Source organism: Rhinatrema bivittatum, chromosome 11 (assembly GCF_901001135.1).
Source record: "Rhinatrema bivittatum chromosome 11, aRhiBiv1.1, whole genome shotgun sequence".
Lineage (NCBI taxonomy): Eukaryota > Metazoa > Chordata > Amphibia > Gymnophiona > Rhinatrematidae > Rhinatrema > Rhinatrema bivittatum.
The window spans coordinates 97,236,457-97,262,721 of record NC_042625.1 but is presented as its reverse complement, the minus strand read 5'-3'; the positions used below and the strand labels follow the sequence as shown (position 1 = coordinate 97,262,721).

General features: G+C 46.5%; 1 protein-coding gene across 1 annotated transcript; it reads left to right on the top strand.

The window, feature by feature from the left end:
- Window positions 1-4,375: 4,375 nt before the first annotated feature.
- Window positions 4,376-24,847, top strand: LOC115073401 (gap junction beta-5 protein-like). Its single transcript, XM_029571801.1, has 2 exons — window positions 4,376-4,529; window positions 22,843-24,847. The coding sequence occupies exon 2, from the start codon at window positions 22,862-22,864 to the stop codon at window positions 23,690-23,692; it is 831 nt and encodes a 276-aa protein (XP_029427661.1). The 5' UTR covers window positions 4,376-4,529; window positions 22,843-22,861; the 3' UTR covers window positions 23,693-24,847.
- The last annotated feature ends 1,418 nt before the right edge of the window (window positions 24,848-26,265 follow it).

Here is a 26,265-nt window from a genome sequence, read left to right as displayed (position 1 = left end):
TATTTATTTGGGTGTTTTTGTATACCGGGATACGTTGGGAACATCATCTCGGATCACAGATAACTTAAAAATAGCAACAAGCTTTACAAAGAACAAGGAATAGAGTGAAGGTTAATAATAAAAGTGACAAAGAAATTCCAACAGGTAACACAACAGGTATTGTAACGAGCTATTTACAAAGTGTACATTAAAGTGAGGTCATCGTGACTGAATGGAATAGGTATCAGAATGAGTATTGCAGTGAACATATTGTTGCGAGTGAGTTAAGGAAGTTAACATGAATGTAACAGGCGGCACATGAAAATCAGGTTATTGAAGGTGGTAAAAGGGAGATTGTGCGGGGGGGGGGGGGGGGTGCAGCAAAAGAGCTTTACAGAGAACTGATGACAAAGATACATACTGCAAACTGAGAACAATAATACATACTGCAAACTGATAACAATAATACATACTGCAAACTGAGAACAATAATACATACTGCAAACTGAGAATAATAATACATACTGCAAACTGATAACAATAATACATACTGCAAACTGAGAACAATAATACATACTGCAAACTGATAACAATAATACATACTGCAAACTGAGAAGAATAATACATACTGCAAACTGAGAACAATAATACATACTGCAAACTGAGAATAATAATACATACTGCAAACTGAGAACAATAATACATACTGCAAACTGATAACAATAATACATACTGCAAACTGAGAAGAATAATACATACTGCAAACTGATAACAATAATACATACTGCAAACTGAGAACAATAATACATACTGCAAACTGATAACAATAATACATACTGCAAACTGAGAACAATAATACATACTGCAAACTGAGAACAATAATACATACTGCAAACTGATAACAATAATACATACTGCAAACTGAGAATAATAATACATACTGCAAACTGAGAACAATAATACATACTGCAAACTGAGAAGAATAATAAATAATGCGAACATCACATACAGGAGGGGAGAATACTAGAGTATCAGTATGGTAAATTAAGAAGTAAAGTGAAGGAGGGAGGGGAAGATAATGTACAATGTTAGAGTTTACAGGTAGATGCAAGGAGATCGTGAGAGATTAGAAGAAAGTATAATAGGGGAAGGAATGAGGGATATGTATTGGGGGAAAGGAGGTGTGGAATGAGGAGGAAAGGGAGGGATGTTATGGCGGAGGATTAGGTGAAAGCTTGTTTAAATACAATTTGTGGATTCGTGCATTGACCAGTGATTACTGCTCCTGCACACATCTCCTTCTTATCAGTCCGGAACCGGGCCCGGTAGCTTGGACCGCCAACGCTCCCCCAAGTCGCAAGACCTGAAGGCCCGTCAGTCAGTCCGTCCCTTGCTGTCTTAACTCAAAGCCTCTTTCTTTTTCATTTCAAACAAAATGGGAAATGTCAACAAAATGTCCCCTTTTATTTTGTTATGAAAATGAAACTTAAGACAAAAAGAAATGTTCAGATGGCTGCCAGCAACGCCCCCCACCGGACCCTGGACTCCCCCATCCACAGTCTGAGGCCAGGGGTGTATTTCTACCTCCCTACATAGAAAAACCTGGTGCCATTTCAGATGGGAACCCAGCAGGGACCCTGCTCCTCATCCCTCAGATGGGGTACGTGGCTGGGAGGGTTGGGGGTGGCAGGAGCAGGGAGATGTTTGTTTTAAGTCAATGACACAAAAGCAAAGCACAGCAGGATGAAACAATGTTTGGCGCAGACCGCCAGGGACGGGACTGTCAGGTGGGGATTAAGTGTCCCTGTGCAGTGCTGCGCACACCTGGTACGCGCTTCACAGATTTCGTTTTTTGGAATAGCGCACTACAAAGCAGACATGAAAAACTGTCCTCATACCCACCCGTGAATGATCAGACGCCAGCCAGTGCCGGCAGTAAAAGATCCATCCTATTCCCCGCTGGCAGCCAGAGAGGGCAGGGACCTTATCGGAATTAAATTATCATCTTGCAGTTTAGCAAAATGCAAAGTAATAACAGGAGCGCCAGAGCAGGGGCAGGGGTGGCCAGTGCTCAGTCTGCCCTTATGCCCCCCCCTACTACCGTAGCAGCTCAGTTTGCTTGGTGGCTGGGGGGGGGGGGAGGGTAATTTTTGCAATGTACCACTGCCCTGTAGACAGAACGTACGCGCGATACAACATCTCCCGACTGAGGTTAGGCAACAGTTCACTAACGCCCTTTCCCGGGTTCACAGTGCCCTCGGGGGCTGCTCAGACTCCACTTATTTGCAGACAACAGTGAGAAGGGAGAAGTTACAAGCACAACTGTGTGCGTTTCAGAGCTAAGTTAAAAGCCGAGTGTAGCTGCTGACAGCTTTAGCACCAGTCTCCTTCCGTGGCCAGGCCGAGGAAAGTCCTCCCCTGGGTCACTGGGATAAAGGGATCGGGAGAGGCCAGCAAATGCCAAGATGCAGGGTCGCCATCTACTGGTGGAGAGCAGGACTGCGCCCCACTGCTCCTCTGCCTTGCAAACGCTCTTTAGTTTATGGGTTTTGGGGAGTTCTTTTCACTCCTGGAAAATTAAATTACAGTTCTCAACAAGAAGCCGGGACACAGGGTTCAAAACAGGAAAAGAAAGAGAAACAAACAACGGCTAGGCTGACCTTAAGCACAGCTTATCGGAGAGGAGAGTGGAGCCTTGGAAATGATTAAATACTTGGAAAGAAGAAGGGCTTTGAAATGATGTGGAGAGATTTCAGAGATCAAAAGCAGATGGAGTACACTAGGATACTTGTTTGTAACATTCATCTGTTAAAGGAAGCAGAGACAACTCTCTGAGCGGACGGAGATCAGCACAGACTGCAGTTCCATTTGAAAGTTTTGCTTGCACCAAAAAAGGTGGAAAAATTCTCCTTCCAACAGCCATGCTCTCCTTCCTTCATGGCATATCCTCCCCTCCCCCTCCCGACTCAGGACCTGTGGCAGCACAGGGGCAGCTCTTCCACGATTCTCTCTCTCCTTCCCCACCTCTCTTGTTCATCCCACTGCCCTCACCCAGGCCTACTTTAACTTCTGTCGGCTCTCCAGCTCCCCTCCTCAGCTTTATCTTTTCCCATCTCCTTCTCGGTGCTTTCTGTCTAGCCCCCTTTCTCTTTCCTAGCCCCAGCTCTCTCTCTGCCCCCACCACCCGCCAGCGAACAAACATTAGGAGCAATCAGATTAGCCTGGAAGAGCAGGCACGAGCGCACACAGTGCTTTCACTGGCCCATGGCCACCTGCCTCCTCGTGTCCTGGTCACGGTGTAACCTGGGAGTGCCCTGTGGGACAAGGACTGTGGTTCTCCTTCCATCCCCCTGCTCTGCCCTGCTACCCTGTCGGCTGCACCCCACTTCCGCTGCTGTTTGCTGACCTTGCTCTGCTGTGGCTCACATGGGCCAATCAGTTCATGTGCCAGAGAACATCCTCAAGGGCCATGTGCGTCGTTAGAAAAGGCTAGAGCCAGCGGCTTTGAGGGGGCATTGATAGCTGGAAGAACTATCCTATTAATGGGTTATGAAAGTGGAATTCAATCTGACTAACAGATTAACATTTTAGGATGTAAATGTACTGAAAAATGGGTCCTTGGTGCAAGGGGGATATGATACAGATCTTCAGATACCTGAAGGTATTAGCGATGCACAAACTCCAAGCCTTTTCCATTGGAACATGGTAGAACTGAGGGTCACCATTTGAAACTCCAGTGGGGGGGGGGGGGAGGATGACTCAGAACCAACATCAGGGAATATTTCTTCACGGAGAGGGGGGTGGATGCCTGGAATGCCTTTCCGGAGGAGGTGGGGAAGATGAGAACAGTTAATGTATTCAAAAGGGCATGAGACAAACTGTGGGGGTCAGCTGCATGAAGCGGCATTTACTACCTCAAGCAATTTGCTGGGCAGCCTGGATAGACCATTTCGTCTTTATCCGTCATCATTACTATAAAGAGTTTTAGTTTGCAATTTAATTGAATATTTTGAACACACAGAGTGGCACTATACAGTGCTCGGCACTGTCATGTGATCAGGAAACATGGGTTGCATTCCCTGCTCAGGTCTCCGCTCCCTGCCTGGGCCAGGCCTGTGGATGCAGGGGGAGGCAGGGAGGGTGACCCACTCACGTGCAATGGTGACCCATAGCGGCTGGAGTCCGTGCATGGCTGAGAAGCCAGAGAGCAGAGGAAGAATCTCTGGTTGGTTGCACATGGAGGCTGCTGGGGCTAAATCCCAGCCCTGGCTCCAACCGAAGTACAAAGGGGCAGGAAGAAGCTGTGCCTCCAACGCGAGTAAGGAGGGCAGTGGCGGCGAAGCTGCAGAACTGTTGCCAGATGTAAGCCCTTCCTCTTTAAGGTCACACCCAGAAACCTGTTTGCCATTGATGGCTCCTCAGCCGCAGGCTTGAAACATGAAACTTGCAGGCATGGATGAGGTCTGGCTGTTGTCAGCTGGAAGCAATCTCCTTTCTTCTCCGAAGATAACCTGAAGAAAGCTGCCCCAGCGAGAGACACCTACGCTCAGGTAAGAAATGCCTTTAATCAGCTAATTATGGGAGGTAATTAGGGTCCCAGGAAGGTTGCGCTGGAATGGGAATTCGCAGTAAAAGAGAAGCTCAGTCCACAAACAGTTCAGCAGCAGATGGAACAATTATTCAGGGACTGGCAATGATGTTTAATGATCGTTTCAGACCCCTTTGGTTTTGGGTTAGTTTTCTGGGAGAGGGGGAGGGAGGCGGTCACCTTCTTGCTCTGTTATGTACTGTTCCTGAGTGACCAGGATAGAAGGTACAAGCATCGCCTGGCCAGAGAGATTCAGCCCCTCCCCCCACACCCTAAGGAGCACGCGGTGCTCCCCACCCTAGAATTCCTCTCGCTGCTTCAGTTTCCCGCCTCCATCCTAGCAAGGCTCCTCCATGCCCACCATGCTCTGGCTAGGCCTTCCAACATGCAGACGGCCACTCTGTAGGGACTCCGAGCCGCTTGACCTCTGGGCCTCGCCGCCCGCTGAATGCTACTCAGCCACTTCCATTTAGCACATTTCTGCAGCGATCAGATCTGTCCTTCTGGCCAAAAAGACAAGTGGACCAATCACCATCAAACGGGCCGATACAGTACAGTGCGCTCCGGCGCAGCGCACTGTTAACCTGCCATTGGACGCGCGTTTTCCCTTACCCCTTATTCAGTAAGGGGCGGAAAACACGCGTCCAACCCGACAAACCTAATAGCGCCCTCAACATGCAAATGCATGTTGATGGCCCTATTAGATATTCCCACGTGATTCAGTGCTTTTCTGTGCACCCTCCGACTTAATATCATGGTGATATTAAGTCGGAAGACCCGAAGGGTAAAAAAAGTAAAAAATTTAAAAAAAATTTGAAGTTGGCCCGCAGCTGTCGGGTCGAAAACTGGACGCTCAATTTTGCCGGTGTCCGGTTTCCGAGTCCGTGGCTGTCAGCGGGCTCGAGAACCAACGCCGGCAAAATTGAGCATCGGCTGTCAAACCCGCTGACAGCCGCCGCTCCGGGCCAAAAGGAGGCGCTAGGGACGCGCTAGTGTCCCTAGCGCCTCCTTTTGCCTGTTTCTACTGCCGGGCCTCTTTTAAATACTGAATCGCGCGCACAGGCAGACTTTACTGAATCGGCCCGAAGGTTAGGGTGAAGGGCCTGGCATTTCCTCCTCTGATGAGCTTCAGGTAATTTTCCATAGGGTCATGTTGAAAAGTGCCGGAAAATTCTTACTTTTCACTTCCTTCTTTGATCTATCTCTGGGCACAAATTTTTCATTGCTCATTTTGTTCATCATTTCAGATTTTATTTTCTATTTTGCTTTATTTAAGATGGAAAAATAAAATTTTAAAAAAGAACAAATTCATATTGGTGCTTTCATAAACCTCCTCCCCATCCAAAAGCCTCTTACCAAACTGATACTCTTCATGGGGCACGGGTGGTCCCCAGTTGCTCCTGCCCTGCTGGTACTGCAATTAAAAACAGCGCCATTCCACATTTCTTCAGTTCACAATGTGCCAGCCTGGGCCTAGACCTGGCCTGCACCATTTATATGGTAAAATTAAGAATAGTACATAGACAAGAATATGTGCTTATGTATCAATTATATTCTGTCCAAACAAATTCTCAAAGTGAACATCTCATACAATTATAAGTTGAAGAATTTCTTGGAGGCTTCAAGGGAGAAAGTGATAATCAACAGAGTAGGACCCCTGACACGATCCATCTTTCGCCGGAGGGACAGGATAGGTAGAAAACACCTCGCATCCGTTCAATTGTGAAATAGCATGTACAAGAAGCCTTCAATTTCTACCTATCCTCTCCTTCCCGACCCAGCCCCTCCGGCGAAAGACGGGCCGTGACACAGGGGTTCTACTCGGTTGATTATCACTTTCTCTGTTGATTATCACTTTCTCCCTTGAAGTCTCCAAGAAATGATCCAAAGTCAACAACAAACCTTTTCCGTTGGAAAAAAATCAGTAGAACTAGGGGTCACGATTTAAAACTCCAGGGAGGAAGACTCAGAACCAATTTCAGGAAGTATTTCTTCACGGAGAGGGTGGTGGATGCCTGGAACTCCCTTCTGGAGAAAGTGGTGAAGACCAAAACTGTGAAGGATTTCAAAGGGGCATGGGATAAACACTGTGGATCCATAAAGCCTGGAGGATGGGAATGAAGAGAAGAGGTATGGGGGTGGCTTGCGGGAATGACGACTACTACTTGGTGATTAATACCCTTATTCAATAAATGTTCACACAGTTAATGTGACTCCAACGTTGCTCTATGCTTCAACAGCAAGAGGAAATGTGGAAAAGAAGATTTGCATTCAGGCAACACCCAACAAGGAAGCACAGTCTGGATAAACAAATAAGCATGAGAGTAGCTTGTTTGTTGCGGCAGTTACTACCCCAAACCAATTAAGCCTGATACTTCACTTTTAATGCATATCCAGCGTAGATCTCTGCTTCAACGGCAGGGGAAATGAAGAAAAGAGAATTTATTTATTTATTTATTTAGCACTTTTATATACCGACTTTCCAATAACAGAGTTACTGATCAATTCGGTTTACATTCTAAACAGAAACATTGACAAGTTAATGTCTTACAATGAACAGGTAGCAGGAACTTGGATACAGATATATGGGGTTAATAACATAACGTAAATGCTACGTTATGTTATTAACCTGAATTTATTAACCTGAATTTATATTCAGACAACAACCAGCAAGGGCTGAATTGCACAGTCTGGGTAACAAATAAGCGTGGGAGTAGCTTGCTTATTACGGCGGTTACTACCCCTAACAAATTAAGCTTGAAACTTCACTTTGAATGCATATCCAACGCAGCTCACTGCTTCAACGGCAGGGGGGGAATGAAGAAATAGGATTTACATCCAGACAACATCCATCAAGGCATTGATCTGAGCAGTATGAGTATACAAACATCGGGGTAACTTGCTCAATAAGACGGTTACTACCCTCAAAAATTAAGCCTTATACTTCACTTTGATGCAGCTCCAACACTGCTCTCTGCATCAATGGCGGGGGTGGAAGGAAATTAGAATCAAAAAGTTACCAATAAGGGCCCTGAACTCAGCGGTCGGAGTAACAGATAAGTATGAGAAAATAAGTGTGAAAGCTTGCTGGGCAGACTGGATGGGCCGATTGGTCTTCTTCTGCCGTCATTTCTCTGTTTCTATGTTATAATTGTATTAGACGTCCCCTTTGAGAATTTTCTGGACATATAATCGATACATAAGCATATAATTCTTGTCTACGCTTCTCTCCACTATTTGGATTTTGGATTTAAAATTAACAATAGTGGCAAGAGACTAAGGCAAGTGCCAGTGTTAATTTTGCTGTACAAAATGGCGAGATCCAGGCCCAGGTCATCACCATTTTGTATGAAAGAAATTTAAAATGGCCCCTATCTCTGTGTACTGGCACCGTTTTTTTTATCACAGCACCAGTGGGGCAGAACGGGGCAATACTGGCAGGAATTGCTCCTATTCCATGAAGGGGAGGGGAAAATGGATAGGAGGGCCCAGGAAAATGAGAGAAACGGAAAACATTTCCTTTTCACTTCACAGATGGTACAACCCCCTTCTCGTCACTTTAGCTGTACAGCCTTGGTCCTTGCTCGCTGCAGTAAATAAATATCTTTCTATTCTTGCCAGGTGTGAAAAGTCTTTCTAACCTTTGGCGTCCTGTGCTAGTGCACTGGGCCCAAGATCTTGCCCATCTCAAATCAAAGGGTGTTGCCATCCCAGAGACAGAACATCTTGTGTCTGTTAAAAATAAAGAAAGAAACTTACGTTCCAAAGACTTCACCCACCAGCATCAACAACCATGACGGCCAACCCTACTCCGGAGCAAAGTTCTGCTGCTACAGGGGAAGCAGAGAGGGAACTCTTACAGAAGTCCCTGCAGATCTCAACTCTGAAACAATGATGTGGACAAGAGATTCCAGGACCTGAGAACATTAAGAAAATAATCCCTAATACAAGTGGTTTTATAGTGTTGTTCAGCCTTAAAATTAAAGAAACCAGATGCAGAGACAGAGTGGGAGAGGACCTGTAAACGAAGCCGTGATTTCAACTTGAAACAGAAATGCCAAGCCATGAAATATTACTGAATTTGTACAATTCCCAACTCTTCTGGCAGCTCCCGTAGATTTGCTACAATAAAAACGATAAAAAAATGGAAAATCATCAAAGTCTGAATGTGAAAATAATGATCCGTGCACCATTTTCAGGGTGCGTGAAGAATTTGCGGATGAGACAGGGAAGACGCTCTGCGGGGCCCACAGTGGTGCAAATAAACATATTTATCACCCTGAGGGAATTCCTCTTCCCCCAACTCCAGCACAGTGGCGTGGCCCTCAGGAGCCCCCTCAGGTGTGGAGCAGAGATGGGAGTCCCCAGGGCAGTCTCCAGGACTCCTCCTGCTCTGCTGTTCTCATAACCGCACGTCTTCCAGTTCTGGCAGCTTTCTGTGCTTCCCTTCAAAGGTTTCGTGCACTCTGCATTTTGCTTTTTACTATTGCACATTATTTGAAGGACCCATTAGCAGCTTGAGTGCTAACACATTTCTAGGTTGTCCCATTTTCAACAACCTCCTGACTGTAAATAAACAAGTATCCTGACTAATCTGCAGCAAAATGCCGAATGCATGCCAGGACGGGCGACTGCTGCATCCTTAGCATAGCTGGAGCATTATTCACGGAGCAAGAAGCAGAAGTGATGATGACTCAACGTGAGCGGCAGAGGGCAGGGACGGCTCCCACGCTGCTTCTGTCCCAGAGGGATGTGCCATGTGCATTCGCTTAAATCAAACAAATGGACCCAGTGTTCCCTGAAAATGAGAACTCCTGGCAGTACGGGGACCATTTTGTCCTTCTGGTGGTGTCTTGAGGTGTTGATGCCCCACGCCACCTCCATGCTGTGCAGTTTTTAGGGCACTGTGCTTTCCCCCCTCTTAATTTCTGGGGGTTGCCGATAGCACTGGGGGCTGAGTGTGTGTTGTAACCCTAAAGCCCTCACTCTAACCCCTGGGGTATTAATGCCACCAGTGCTTCTGCTTTGCTCCTCTCACGCGCCCTGTTTGGGCTAATTTACCTGGGTATATTCCTGGCACCCCTTCTTCTGGTGCCTGTTTGCTCCTTTTCTGTTACCTTGGGCTCCTCCTGCCATTGTTAGTGCCGCTTTGCTGGTCACTTCCTGCCCCTCTCCTTGCTCCTCGGTCACTTCCTGCCCCTCTCCTTGCTCCTCGGTCACTTCCTGCCCCTCTCTCTGCTCCTCACTCAGCTTTGCGTTTTCTTTGCCACTTGCTGCTCAGCTCACGAGCCCTTGGGCTCCTCCTGCCACTGTTAGTGCTGCTTTGCTGGTCACTTCCTGCCCCTCTCCTTGCTCCTCGGTCACTTCCTGCCCCTCTCCTTGCTCCTCGGTCACTGCCTGCCCCTCTCCTTGCTCCTCGGTCACTTCCTGCCCCTCTCCTTGCTCCTCGGTCACTTCCTGCCCCTCTCCTTGCTCCTCGGTCACTTCCTGCCCCTCTCCTTGCTCCTCGGTCACTTCCTGCCCCTCTCTCTGCTCCTCACTCATGCTTTGCGTTTTCTTTGCCACTTGCTGCTCAGCTCACGAGCCCTTGGGCTCCTCCTGCCACTGTTAGTGCTGCTTTGCTGGTCACTTCCTGCCCCTCTCCTTGCTCCTCGGTCACTTCCTGCCCCTCTCCTTGCTCCTCGGTCACTGCCTGCCCCTCTCCTTGCTCCTCGGTCACTTCCTGCCCCTCTCCTTGCTCCTCGGTCACTTCCTGCCCTTCTCTCTGCTCCTCGGTCACTGCCTGCCCCTCTCCTTGCTCCTCAGTCACTGCCTGCCCCTCTCCTTGCTCCTCGGTCACTTCCTGCCCCTCTCCTTGCTCCTCGGTCACTTCCTGCCCCTCTCTCTGCTCCTCACTCATGCTTTGCGTTTTCTTTGCCACTTGCTGCTCAGCTCACGAGCCCTTGGGCTCCTCCTGCCACTGTTAGTGCTGCTTTGCTGGTCACTTCCTGCCCCTCTCCTTGCTCCTCGGTCACTTCCTGCCCCTCTCCTTGCTCCTCGGTCACTTCCTGCCCCTCTCTCTGCTCCTCACTCATGCTTTGCGTTTTCTTTGCCTCTTGCTGCTCAGCTCACGAGCCCTTGGGCTCCTCCTGCCACTGTTAGTGCTGCTTTGCTGGTCACTTCCTGCCCCTCTCCTTGCTCCTCGGTCACTTCCTGCCCCTCTCCTTGCTCCTCGGTCACTTCCTGCCCCTCTCCTTGCTCCTCGGTCACTGCCTGCCCCTCTCCTTGCTCCTCGGTCACTTCCTGCCCCTCTCCTTGCTCCTCGGTCACTTCCTGCCCTTCTCTCTGCTCCTCACTCATGCTTTGCGTTTTCTTTGCCACTTGCTGCTCAGCTCACGAGCCCTTGGGCTCCTCCTGCCACTGTTAGTGCTGCTTTGCTGGTCACTTCCTGCCCCTCTCCTTGCTCCTCGGTCACTTCCTGCCCCTCTCCTTGCTCCTCGGTCACTGCCTGCCCCTCTCCTTGCTCATCGGTCACTGCCTGCCCCTCTCCTTGCTCCTCGGTCACTTCCTGCCCCTCTCCTTGCTCCTCGGTCACTTCCTGCCCCTCTCTCTGCTCCTCACTCAGCTTTGCGTTTTCTTTGCCACTTGCTGCTCAGCTCACGAGCCCTTGGGCTCCTCCTGCCACTGTTAGTGCTGCTTTGCTGGTCACTTCCTGCCCCTCTCCTTGCTCCTCGGTCACTTCCTGCCCCTCTCCTTGCTCCTCGGTCACTGCCTGCCCCTCTCCTTGCTCCTCGGTCACTTCCTGCCCCTCTCCTTGCTCCTCGGTCACTTCCTGCCCTTCTCTCTGCTCCTCACTCAGCTTTGCGTTTTCTTTGCCACTTGCTGCTCAGCTCACGAGCCCTTGGGCTCCTCCTGCCACTGTTAGTGCTGCTTTGCTGGTCACTTCCTGCCCCTCTCCTTGCTCCTCGGTCACTTCCTGCCCCTCTCTCTGCTCCTCACTCAGCTTTGCGTTTTCTTTGCCACTTGCTGCTCAGCTCACGAGCCCTTGGGCTCCTCCTGCCACTGTTAGTGCTGCTTTGCTGGTCACTTCCTGCCCCTCTCCTTGCTCCTCGGTCACTTCCTGCCCCTCTCCTTGCTCCTCGGTCACTTCCTGCCCCTCTCTCTGCTCCTCACTCAGCTTTGCGTTTTCTTTGCCACTTGCTGCTCAGCTCACGAGCCCTTGGGCTCCTCCTGCCACTGTTAGTGCTGCTTTGCTGGTCACTTCCTGCCCCTCTCCTTGCTCCTCGGTCACTTCCTGCCCCTCTCTCTGCTCCTCACTCATGCTTTGCGTTTTCTTTGCCTCTTGCTGCTCAGCTCACGAGCCCTTGGGCTCCTCCTGCCACTTTGCTCCTTTTTTGGAGCCCTTGGTGCTGCTTTGCCCCTCTCTCAGTGCCTCGGGGTGTTGCTGACTCTAAAGCTACTTTACCTACAAGTGTCACTAAAACTTGCATAGGAAACCCCAGTTTTCCAGCCCAAAAGAGGACTCCTTCCCCCACTGAATGAACAAATGACACAAATAAGTGAGAAAAAATGTCTGAAATAAATGAAGTGGAATAAGGAAGCAAACATCCCTTCTAGCGATGGTTCCTAGCCTGAATTACCCAAACGATCTGAACGCTATCACTCGGACGGCCTCTGTGATGTTCTGCCTGTACTTGCTAGGGATGTGCACGTGTTTTTTTCCATTTTGGCAGCTACGCTCGTACCTCACCCACTTTCTAGTTCATGTGAGAAATGGATATTATCCTGAGTTCTCTGCAAATCCATGTTTCCGCATGTACTAGAAAGTCAGGGAGGTGCGCTGCACCGCTGAAATGGCTAAAATGAATGCACTTCCTTAGTATTTACTCTCTTAAGGGGGCCAAGAATTGCATGGCCTGGTACTGGAGTGCAGGAGGACCCCAGATGTGAGGAAGAGAGACCCCACCACCACGCAGAGCTGGTACAAAACTATTTCGTGCCCTAGGGGAACTTTCTGTCAGTCACCTCCAGCACAGCGCTCCCTCCTACCAGCAGATGGTATTGGCTGTAGCACAGCAGCCTCTGGGCCTCATGCTCCTGGGATTTTGCTGGCCCCAAACATTTGGCACTCTAGGCGCCTGCCTAGTTTGCCTCATGGAAGCACCGGCCCTGCCACCGCGTCTTCGTCAGCTAGCTCCTTCCCGGGCCCGCCCCCCACTGTCCTCCTGCTCTAGCTGAGGCCCCTTGAAGAGCCAAGAAGAATTGCGTGGCCAGCACTGGAGTGCGTGAGGAAAGGAGACCCCCCCCCCCCATCATTGCTCCCCAGAGCCCCCTTCCCTCCTCCCCCTTCCACCACGTCTTCTGTGAGGCAGGCTACTGGGCTAGCTCCTTCCCAGGACCATCCCCCACTATCCTCCCACTTCAGCCAGAGCCCCTTGAAGGGGCTGCTCAGGCGGGCACAACACCGAAGGGCCGCACCCCTTTCAGCACAAATTCAGTAGCCTGTGGGAAATCTCTCACCCATGCTCCAAGACCACTACCACCTAAGAGTGAGAATCCATTTGACTGCAAATCCATTAAGGAAAACTACTGTGCGGATTCCACCTGGTCAGCACCTCTCAAGATCCTGTCTCCCCAACTATCACTCTCCTCACAATCCTAAACAGATTCCTAGTACAGGGGTAGGTAAGAGGAATTACATATTGATTTTAAAAATTACCCCATCTAAAATCACCTAAATTGCACTAACAATGAAGGAGGATAATGCTGTGTGGCGAGGGTCCACAATACTCTCATCACTTAGACCATCACACCTCAGAATGTGCCTCAACAGGACCTTTTCCCCTTCACAGCTGATATGGGGCAAGAGAACCCCTGAACCATCCAAGCAACTTCACACAAGACATCTCCTCCCGGTCACCTTACAACACAGAGATTATACCGAAACTATACAAAGCTCTCCTATTTCACTGCGACTCGGGCTCAACGCCCACTCAGCAAATAGTAAACCTCACCACATCCTCAACCTCAGTTCAATCTCCACATTATTTGACTGCCAGAGACATGGATAAAGAAAGTAACACCATCAGCCTTGCTCACCTCTGCCCACCTGGCTACCTAATTCACCATACACCCTGACCATGGGCCATGGAGAAGGTGTTGCAATCATCTTTAGTGACTCTGACTCTTGACCTATCTACTTCCCAACAAAAAATCAGACTGCGTAGACAAATTCCAAGGCAACAAGGACTTAAGATTGTCCTGTCCACCAGACACTCACCCAGACTCCTTTCTCAAGCTCTCAGAATTGATCTGTGACAAAGCCACTATGCCACACAAAAACTATTATGCAGAGAATCCTCCCAGTGGCGATACTGCTACTTTCCGACGCAACATGGATGACCATGGACTCACTCTATTAATCAAATTTCCCACTCACAAACATGGCTGCTCACAAGGCCTAATTTTCCATGCTGCAAACATTAATCTGGACCCCAACACTATAACAGTGGAGCCAGTTTCGAGGTCAAATCTCTATGTGATCTAAGCCACCATTCCTATCCCAAAACAAACTCTCTTGGTCCTCCCCTCCACCCCCCACTCAAACCACCCTCTAAGAACCTATCCTCCATCACAAGTGAAAGTATTAAACAGCTCCTTGACATACCTAAAACTCTTAACTACCTCCAACCCAGCAGAAGCCCTAGTACAACAATGGAATGATAAATTAATGTCAGTAATTGACATCCTAGCTCCACTTAAACACAGCCCCCCAAGATGCCCCAGAAATGCTCCGTAGTTCCACAAGAGTCTTCTCCTCCTCATGCAGCAATCCCACCAACTTGAATGAGCATGGCGAAAACATAAAACAGACACTAACCTTCATAATTGCAAAGAGCACACAAAAAAATGTAAAGCAGCCATTTGACAGGCCAAAAAGTACTACATCTCCAAACAGCTAGAACTCTCCATGAACCATCCGAGTAAACTGTTTGAAATTGTTCAGAATCTTTCCAAACCCTTATCTCAAACAACTTCCTCCACTGTAGGATACCCCAAAGTAGAAAACCTTGCCAAATTCTTCATGGATAGGACCCTAGTGAAATGCTCTTCCCTTGACACCTCTCCTTCCTCCAAGCCTTCCTTGAAGGCCTCATCTTTCCCTCAGGATCACCTCAGCCTCCTTCAGACAACATCACACTATCTGGTTACAGAACCATCACGCCCCTCCCCAAGAGGTGGAAGACATCCTCCAGAAAATCAGTCAATCCCCTAACCTACTAAACCCTATTCCCCCCCAAGGTTCATTCGCAACCTAAAATGAGATCTAGCTCCATGGCTATCTAGTATCACCAATAGCATCTTATCTCAAAGCTTCCTCACTGACACCCTCAAGGAAGCAGTAGTCAAACTTATCCTGAAGACATCAAGCTCTGACCCCAAAATAATTGATCACTATTGCCCTGTGTCTAGCCTTGCCTTTTTATCCAAACTAGTAGAAAATTTAGTCTACTTCCAACTTCTCATCTTCCTGTAAGAGGGAAGTATTCTGTATCCACAATGATCTAGCTTCAGGAAAGGTAACGACACAGAATCCATTTTACTGGATGTTACAATAGTATTCACCTAAATGCAGATCAAGAGGGTGACTCCATCCTAGGCTTGCTAGATCTTTCTGCAATCTTTGACATGGTAAGTCATGATCTTCTTGTTCAACACCTAGGAAACATTGGCATTGAGGGTACTGCACTAAATGTTTGAATATTTTCTAACAAAATTCAGTCTGTTGTGTGGGCCAACAAACAGTCCACACCTAAAAACCTCATTCGTGGAGTTCCTCGGAACGCTGTTCTTTCACTGATTCTCTTCAATATCTACATCCTTCATATCTGTGATCTGATTCAATCCTTCAACATAAAAAAGCAGGAGTCCAATGGCTCAGCATTCACAAACTCAAACTTAACCCCTCCAAATCAGAACTCCTCTGGCTAAGCTGTCAAGGTCATCCTGTTACATTTGGTGGCTCACAGGACCCACCAGCGAACACTAGACACCATCATTCAGCTGCTCCTGTGTTCCCTCCTAGATGTGTGCATGCAATGCGTAGCGCCTCATAAAGGGTCCTTGGTGGGAAGCACGCCGTGGCATTTCGGGATGATGTCAGCTATCCTGACCTATTTAAGGGCTCAAAAATTGACTTAATCCCAATAATCACAAAAGACTTAAAATATTTTATAAAAACTATCATCAACCAATCTGTGGAATTACAATAAATGGTAAAATCAAAACCCAATCTACGTATTGTAATGTAAATGTCTACAAAGGGTAATACAGTAAAACTAAAAGCAGATATAAACTTCAGCCATGTCATAAATGCAGGAAAATCCATCTCATTGTCATCCCAAATGACCAAAATGTCATCAATAAATCATTTCCATAACTTAATCCTCTGTCTTTTAATCCTCTGTCTGTATGGATTTAAAGGCAACTTTCACTGTTCAAAGTGTCCCACGTACAGGTTAGCAACATCCGGAGCCAAGGGAGCACCCATGAATACTCCCTTCTTCTGCAAATAAAATTTGCCGTCAAACATGAAAAAGTTATTCAACAAACTTATAGATGCCAAATCACATATAAATTCAAGTGGTATCCTACTGTCCTTTAAAGAAGATGAGAGTTCTTCTCTAATAATCTTCAAAACCAAATCCTGTGGACATTTGTATATAATGAAACCACATCAATCATGGCAATAGCAAGTGTTTGAAATGGAAACCAAGTTACTGCAAGTTCTTGTAAAATATGAATAACATTTGTTGAATCCCTGACGTAAGATGGCAACTGTGGAACTAATGGCAACAAAAAGGTATCTAAAAAAATTGATATTGTCTCAAACAAAGAACCCTGTGCTGATATAATAGGTTGACCAGGAAGGTTATTTAGAGACTTATGAATTTTAGGTGTCCTCGGAAAATCAACTTTCAAAAAATGGTGTTCTTTTGCTGTAATCCAAGATATTTCATATGCCTCATCAATAATAAAGTTAACCCTTCTCTTTAATTCCCATGTCAGATCCTCTGGGAGTAGGTGGTAAAAAGTAGTATATTCGTCCTCATCCATAACTACTAAAGCACCTCCTTTATCTGCTGCTTTTATTTCCACTTTGGAATTCTTCGATAAATCATTTAAAGCCTTTCTCTCATCATAAGTCAAATTATGCATTACCTTTCGTGGACTGTCTTTAATAAGATTAATATCCTTCAAAACTAAATCTGTAAAAGTCACGCAGTTAATGGATCCAAAGGTCTAGGAGGACTTCACAGAGATTTCGGGTGCACAATTGAACGGTCCATGAAATTAGATTCAGAATGTGAAAAAAATAAACGTAACCATAATGATCTAACAAAACCCTGAAAAAACATTTCAACTTGAAACACATCAAATCTTATTGTTGGTAAAAAAAAGATAAACCTTTATCCAAAACACTGATCTGTGTACCCATAAGGGACAGCGATGATAAATTAATCACAGAGGATAATTCTCCTGTTGCAACTGAGTTTTGGTCAGTGTCTCTAATGCGGGACATTTTTTTTAATATCCTCATGTGTTGTTCGATCTAAAGGGCAGGGTTCCGCCTCTATGGCAAAAAAGCTTTATGAGAGGAATGATTTCCATTTTCCTCATCTGAGGAATCCGTAGAGGAACTGGATGAATCAAAAGATATAAATCTTCTTACGCTGATTAGGATTCATCCAATATATAGAACCTCACTGATAATCTTTCTCATCTTGTAAGAACTTCTCATATTTTACCTGTTTTAATTGTGCAGAAAAGGCAGCCATAGTATTATGAAACTCCTTTAATCATTGATCATAGTTCTCCACAATACTAGAAGATCTAATCTTTTACATAAGAACATAAGAAATTGCCATGCTGGGTCAGACCAGCATCCTGTTTCCAACAGAGGCCAATCCAGGCCACAAGAACCTGGCAATTACCCAAACACCAAGAAGATCCCATCCTACTGATGCAATTAATAGCAGTGGCTATTTCCTAAGTAAACTTGATTAATAGCAGTTAATGGACTTCTCCTCCAAGAACTTATCCAAACCTTTTTTGAACCCAGCTACACTAACTGCACTAACCACATCCTCTGGCAACAAATTCCAGAGTTTAATTGTGCGTTGAGTGAAAAAGAATTTTCTCTGATTAGTCTTAAATGTGCTATTTGCTAACTTCATGGAATGCCCCATAGCCCTTCTATTAGCCGAAAGTGTAAATAACCAATTCACATCTACTCGTTCAAGACCTCTCATAATTTTAAAGAACTCTATCATATCCCCCCTCAGCCATATCTTCTCCAAGCTGAACAGCCCTAACCTCTTCACCCTTTTCTCATTGGGGAGCTGTTCCATCCCCTTTATCATTTTGGTTGCCCTTCTCTGTACCTTTCTCCATCGCAACTATATCAGCTCCAACTCGATCTGCAGATTCCTTTCAAACTTCACACGTCTACAAGACCCATCAGAGAAAGGTATAAAGGAACCCTACACATCCCCACAACTAAAGCCACCCTTCATATAACCACCAGAGATCGGGCATTCTTGATTGCCGGACCCACCATCTGGAACACCATGCTTACAGATCTCAGACTCGAACCCTGCCTTTCAACATTTCGGAAAAAACTTAAAACCTGGTTATTCACTCAAGCCTTCCCCCAACTGGTGGAAACCATGAATAAAAGACTCTTAGGCAAATCCTCTATATAGATCTAGGCATCCCCCAGTTTCCACATGTTAAGTTCTCCTCCTTTGTTTCTGTAGCCGCTTGCTACCTCAACGCCCAAGTTCACTCCACCTTGTTTGTTGTAACTTTGCCTCCTGTTCAATGTTAAGTTAATGTTTACCCCGGTTCCATGTAAACTGACATGATATGATATCCATCATGAATGCCGGTATAGAAAAGCATTAAATAAATAAATAAATATCTTTTTTGAGATGCGGTGACAAGAACTGTACACAGTATTCAAGGTGTGGTCTCACCATGGAGCAGTACAGAGGCATTATGACATTTTCTGTTTTATTAACCATTCCCTTCCTAATAATTCCTAACATTCTATTTGCTTTTTTGACTGCTGCAGCACACTGAGCCGACGATTTCAATGTGTTATCCACTATGATGCCTAGATCTTTTTCCTGAGTGGTAGCTCCTAATATGGAACCTAACATCGTGTAACTACAGCAAAGGTTATTTTTCCCTATATGCAACACCTTGCACTTGTCCACATTAAATTTCATCTGCCATTTGGATGCCCAATCTTCAAGTCTTGCAAGGTCCTCCTGTAATGTATCACAATCCACTTGTGATTTAACTACTCTGAATAATTTTGTATCGTCCGCAAATTTGATAACCTCACTCGTCGTATTCCTTTCCAGATCACTTATATTTTTATTGAAAAGCACTGGTCCCAGTACAGATCCCTGAGGAACTCCACTGTTTACCCTTTTCCACTGAGAAAATTGACCATTTAATCCTACTCTCTGTTTCCTGTCTTTTAGCCAGTTTGTAATCCACGAAAGGACATCGCCTCCTATCCCATGACTTTTTAGTTTTCTTAGAAGCCTCTCATGAGGGCTTTGTCAAACACCTTCTGAAAATCCAAATACACCACATTTATCGGTTCACCTTTTGGAGAAGATCATCTACCTCTTTCTGAATCAAATTAGCAGAGGCTTTAGCTTTTTCAATAATTAAAAGCATCAAATCAAGAGAACATTTATTTAAGATCTGATTCCACTTATGCAAAAAATCGGAATCTTCAATATATAATTGAGCTTCTTTATTGATTCTCAACCATGTGGAATGCGTTTTGCGCTGCAGTACTCAGTGTATTAGTGTGTAATTCCATTCATATTAACCTTTTGTTTAAATGCATCGCTTGTGTAAAACTCTCTATCCCAATCCCCAAACTGGTGGAAGAAAATATCGAAGGAGATTGTAAAACTTCTTGCAAGCACGTGTGCAAGAAACTAAAAACAATTATCCCAACTTGATGTCATATCAACTGCTCACCAAATACGGACTTCAATTACAAAAAGAGCAACACCTCTAGACAATAACAAACACAAAGAAAGAGGTGGAAAAATTGATTTAATCCCAATAATCACAAAAATATTTTCAATATTTTATAACAACTGTCATCAACCAACACTTTATAGAGAAGGCTGGTATCAGATGAAATAAGGTGCCAGAGTTTAATCCACTGTCTCTTGCCTGTAATCAGCTTCAGGCAGTATCAGTATAAAGCACAGACAGAACAAATCATTTACCATAACGTCTCACTATTTTTTAAAATGTTTATAACACAATACAAATTTTTCTTTTTATTATTGTAATCCACAAATTGACTGACAATTCCCAAAAATTAAAGATTTTCCAAAAAAACTCCTATTGTTGAACTCATTAGTGCAACAAAACTGCCAACAGTTATACTAGCTTTGAATCATAGAGGCTAGCTGCAAAACTTCCAAAACTCTAAACAAGATTCCAAACTCGACTCATGACTCGACATGGCCCATGCTTCGGCAAAGCATGCCTTCATCAGGAGTCCTTGGTTGATGATAGTTTTTATAAATATTTTAGACGTTTTTTGTGATTATTGGGATTAAGTCCATTTTTTCACCTCTTTCTTTGTGTTTGTTATTGTCTCGAGAGGTGGTGATCTTTTTGTAATTGAACTATTTAAGGGCTCTCCAGTCCTCCTTGCCTTGCCTCAGCAACAGGTCCCCTGGTGGGCCTTGTGTCCCACTGCATGTTGCTGGTTCCTTTCTTGCCTTGTCTTTGGTTTTCTACCCTGTCTGATTCGTTGCCTTGCTTATTAACCTTGTTCCTTGGTCTGCCTTGCCCGTGTCCTCGTCTTGTTTGTCCTGCTGTCTTGTTCATCTTGTCTTTCTTCAGCTTGATTTCCTGGACTCTGACCTCAGCTTGGACCCTGACTCACCTTGATTGCTGCCCATACCTGACCTCTATTTTGGACCCGACTACTCTGCTGTCTGCCCTGCCCTCCGTCTGGACTTGGACTCTCGCTCTGGATAGCCATAGGGACCCACTTAAGACCTGCTGGCTGCCAGAACCCAAGGGCTCAACCTGCAGGGGAGGCAGCTGATATAGGTGACGTTCCATCCAGTCCCACCTAGGGCTTCTCTGCCAGCTGCCAGTGTGTGCCTAACAGGTTCCCTCATTAGGTTGTGCCAATGACACCGCAGCACCAAGGGTCCGCTACTCCTGTCAGTGTTACACATCCCCTATGATCTCTTTCTTCCCTAGTGGGAATTCCCCTCCAGCCTAAAGAATCCGTATGTAGCCTAGAAGTTCAACTCAACCCTAATCTCAAGATGAAATCCTACATCTCTAAGAAAGTGGGTACTTCCTTTCTGTATTTCCATCAGATCCAACAATTACACAAATATCTTAACCAGCATAACCTTGCATCTGTGTTTCATGCACTAATCACCAGTTGACTAGATTATTTTAACTCTTTACTGAATGGCATCTCCCTGACTAGCCTGAAACACCTACAATTTGTGCAGCCAGAATCCTGGTAAGAATCAAAGTATTGGACCACATAAAGCCCATTCTCTACAGAATGCACTGACTACCAATTGAAACCCCTTGCTGCATCTTCAAGTGTGTAGATAATCAGGCACTGGGATATCTCGCCCATCTTCTTGCTGCCTACACCCCCACCAGAGAGCTCTGATCCTTTTCTCTTCACCCCACTTTGACTTTCGTAAAACTGAACTGCACAAGACCAGGGTCCACCACTCAACCACCCAAAAGCATGCTACCTCACTTTCTGGGAAAAGCTAAGGCATGGTTGTTGTTCCACCAGGCTGTACGTTAGGAAGGAACATGGACACCAGGCTTTTATAACGTCACACCTTTTCTATCTGCTGCCGTACTCTTAGTCCTGCTTTGAGACCATTCTTGATCATCAACTATTAACTTCTCAATGGGTGCTTATGTGTGCAGGCCATATACATGGAATAGCCACCATGTCCTTATGCCTTCTTTATTCTCAATATGATTTTTTGACAATTTTTTAGTTTTTTATTTGTTTAATCTAATACTCAAAATCCACTCCCCTTGTCGGTCACCTCGACTCCCATATAGCGCACATGCTGCTTCTCATCAGTACTTATCTATCTCTGTAATGTGGGTCAAAGCCTGCCCAGCTTTTATTAGCTTTCTCATGAGTCAAGGCCGCTGGGCAAAAAGTGGAATACCAACTATTTGCAAAGAAACCAACTGCCTATCGAGCAGTCTAGGCGGCTTACAGAATAAAACTCATAAAACTACATACAATACAAACAGATTGAAAGAAACAAGAAAATGCATAGCAGTAAACCCATGACCTTGCAAGCCAAACCCTGTGAGAAATAAACAGGATAAATAATACATAAGAAATGCAGCTAAAAGACTCTTAAAACGTGGCTCAACTCCTCGTAACTGCAGCTCTCAACAGCTCACAATGCCATCTATGCTAACCAATTCCAAGGAGAGCCTTTCCAACACCCCGTTCTCTCAAATGCTCGAGAAAATAATACAGTTTGTCCTGAATGACTTCAAACTAGAATTGGCACTAACGGGAGCAGGAGCATTCAATTTAAGAGACTGCATCTTGGCTTAGCAGTGAGGTTCATGCCTGCCCTGCTCTGCTTAAATGTTTCTCCCATCCTGTGCCAGGTTTCACTGTTAATCCATGTAGCCAAGAAGCTTATTTTGCTAACTTTGTACACAGGAGCAACTCAAGTATTCATAAGATGATCCGTATTCAGACGCAGTTAGCTGGATAAACCTAACCTGCTATCTTTGGAGGAATATTCAATGGTCCAGCCGCACTACTAAAGTTAACAGAACACCTCTTCGGCCTGGTTTATTAAGGCTTTTCTCCCATTCTGTTTCTATGGGGAAAATGCTGGGTAAATGAGACCCTTAGTCGGCTAAGTCATCTGGCTGAATATCGGAATTAGCCGGCTAACTCAACTCTGCCCAGTTATGCCCCTAGAAGGCCCCTAACTTATCCAGCTAAATTCTAGTCTCCTTACTTATTAGCCAACTAGTGTCCAAATATTCTTTTAGCCAGCCAACTTCTGAATTAGATGGTAAATGTTTTTGAATATGGACCTCACTGTGCCTATTCTAAATAATTCTTAAATCATTTAAAAGGTATTTTAAATTTGAAAACCAGCAAGTCATTAAAATTATACCTTCCTGTTTCCTTTCTGTTTTAAATCTAGTTGATGAGACAAAGCTACCATGAACTGGCTGGTGTATGAAGCGCTTCTGACCGGCGTGAACAAATATTCCACGGTATTAGGCCGTCTCTGGCTTTCCTTGGTGTTCATTTTCCGTATCCTGGTCTACATGCTGACAGCCGGCAGAGTCTGGGGGGACGACCAGCGGGACTTTGTCTGTGACACACGACAGCCCGGCTGCACCAACGTCTGCTATGACCATTACTTTCCCGTTTCTCACATTAGACTATGGGCCCTGCAGCTCATCCTGGTCACCTGCCCCTCTCTCCTGGTCATCATGCACGTGGCCTACCGGGAAGACCGAGAGAGGAAGCGCCGAGAAAAACTGGGGGAAAACTGCAGTAGACTCTACCCAGAAATTGGGAAGAAGAGAGGAGGCCTGTGGTGGACCTACCTACTCAGCCTGCTCTTCAAGGCCGCTGTGGAGATTGTGTTCCTATACATCTTCCACAGGATGTATGAGAATTATGTCCTTCCCAGGCTGGTGAAATGCCCCATCCCCCCCTGCCCCAATGTTGTTGACTGTTACATTTCCAAGCCCACGGAGAAAAACCTCTTCACAATTTTCATGCTCAGCACCTCAGTTGTGTGCATCTTGCTAAACTTGATAGAAGTGGGCTACTTGGTTTCGAAGAAATGCAGAGAGTGTGCAGCAAGCCAGAGAACCAAGGAGGAGGCTCGGAGCAATGTTCAGATGACCTCTGGATCACAGTCTTTCTTAAGATTGGACAGAAATGTCTTCAATGGCAAGAACTGTAAGCCACCTGTTATTAAAATTGCTGCCAGCTTAAAGGATGAAGCTAGTTTGCAACCTGAAGTTTATGTCCAATGAACAGAGAACGAATCTGGTCGTAGAATAACTAGAGAGTGCGGGTTAGAAATATTTTAAAAATAAAAATCAAATAAACATCCCTCGGGGGATGCAGGGCAGAGTTACTCTTTCAGGCTCCGCCCCACTCTTGTACCTGCTCTTGCGTTAAGGACCCCCCGTAAGCCATGGATTCCAACCAAGCGACCTCAGCAATTTCACAGGTATTAGGTGCAGACCTGCCGCTCTCCGAGAGACGACCAATGTGCGGCTACGGCTGGAGTGAGACAAAGAGAGCCGTGGTTTCAGGACCATAACCCTCCCAGCTGTGCTGCGCCTGAAAGCTGGAGAAAACCATCACCAGTCCAGGAGTTGTTTTTGAATAATGCGGGAGCTATAGGCCAGCAAACATTGTTCTGCAGAACTTGCTAAAGGAACTGAGAGGTTTAGTGGACATCTCTTCTGCTCTGCTGTGAGGCACAGCAAGGAGTTAGTGGACATCTCTTCTGCTCTGCTGTGAGGCACAGCAAGGAGTTAGTGGACATCTCTTCTGCTCTGCTGTGAGGCACAGCAAGGAGGACAAAAAGCAACTTACATGTCAAAAGGTGATGTTTGCAGTTTTCTCTCTGTTTGCTCACCGGATGGGTTCAGTGGATGTAGTAGGATGCATGAGGAACATAATATTATTTTATGAGTGGGAGACATTTTCTGTGACAGAATAGGGGGTGGGGGGGGGGGGGTGTGAAGCCTAAGAAGGAGCCCATACACTTTACAATTAAGGGGAATGGGAATGGTAGCCATGGCCATAGGAGCCACTTTTGAAAATGATTGAGGGCGTTGAACACAATACAAATTACAGCACCACCACCCCCCCCAGCAAAAAAAGGAAAGAAACCCCCCCACACAACCCAATATGTTGTGAGTGGCCAGCCCGGATTTAAATATCCAGCGAGGAGCAGGTAATGTGGACATGGGGAAGACTCAGGTGAGCAAAACAAAAGCCAGGCAAACACTCAAAGGCTCAGCAGTCTCCTCCCCCCCACCCCCCACAGCTCATCCAAACCACAGTCTCTCCCCACTCTCGCCTGTCACCCCTCCCTTTCCTCTCACATTCTCCTAATATCCTCCTCCTCCAGTCCCCGTCTTATCCTCTCCTCTCCCTTTCCTCTCACATTCTCCTAATATCCTCCTCCTCCAGTCCCCGTCTTATCCTCTCCTCTCCCATTATCCTAATATCCTCCTCCTCCAGTCCCCGTCTTATCCTCTCCTCTCCCTTTCCTCTCACATTCTCCTAATATCCTCCTCCTCCAGTCCCCGTCTTATCCTGTCATGAATATCGGCCGTGGCAAGCCGCAACCGGGACTTACCGCCGTCCCCAGGGGCCGAACTGACCATCGGCACTGATGCAGACCTCGCTTGTTTCTTCAGCAGCAGCAGCCGCTGCTGCCCCAAGATGGCCGTGGCGTTTCTCTCCGCGTGGCTAAGCTCCGCCCCCTGACAGCTGCTAGGGCCGCGCGGGCGGCTCTGGCTTGTAATTAAAGAAACACTCACAGGATGTGAGCTGGCTCCTTCCTGCTGCATCCCAATTGGCTGAAGACTATTTAAGCAAGGTCTGTACCCTCAGACCTTGCCTTGACTTCTTGGCTCCTGCGTTTGTTTTGTTCCTGGTTCCTGTTTGTCCTCCTGAGTTGATTCCTAGTCCGGCTGACGTTCCTTCTGGTTCCTTGTTTCCTGGCGTGGCTGCGGACTTCTCTGGCTTCTGACCCCTGGACTGGCTGCGGACTTCTCTGGCTTCTGACCCCTGGATTGGCTGCGGACCTCTCTGGCTTTTGACTCCTGGACTGGCTGCGGATCTCTCTGGCTCACGACTTCTGGATTGGACTTCTTCACGAGATCCGCGGGGTTTGCTCCTCGACCTGCTGGAGGCGCCAGCATCTGGATTACACGACCTGCAGGAGGCGCCTGCGTCCAGATCTTACTCTTTCCATCTGCAACCCCGAGAATCGGCCTCGCCTAACGACGGTGGTCTACTCGATCATCGTCGAACCAAGGGTCCACCACTCTGTTCACAACATATCCTCTCCTCTCCCATTACCCTAATATCCTCCTCCTCCAGTCCCCATCTTTTCCTCTCCTCTCCCTTTCCTCTCACATTCTCCTAATATCCTCCTCCTCCAGTCCCCGTCTTATCCTCTCCTCTCCCATTACCCTAATATCCTCCTCCTCCAGTCCCCGTCTTATCCTCTCCTCTCCCTTTCCTCTCACATTCTCCTAATATCCTCCTCCTCCAGTCCCCGTCTTATCCTCTCCTCTCCCTTTCCTCTCACATTCTCCTAATATCCTCCTCCTCCAGTCCCCATCTTATCCTTTCCTCTCCCATTATCCTAATATCTTCCTCCTCCAGTCCCCATCTTATCCTCTCCTCTCCTCTCAGATTATCCTAATATCCTCCTCCTCCAGTCCCTGTCTTATCCTCTCCTCTCCCTTTCCTCTCACATTCTCCTAATATCCTCCTCCTCCAGTCCCCATCATATCCTCTCCTCTCCTCTCAGATTATCCTAATATCCTCCTCCTCCAGTCCCTGTCTTATCCTCTCC

What these genes read in the sequence shown, in the direction of transcription:
- LOC115073401 (XM_029571801.1), top strand. Translation starts at nt 22,862, where the DNA reads ATGAACTGGCTGGTGTATGAAGCGCTTCTGACCGGCGTGAACAAATAT.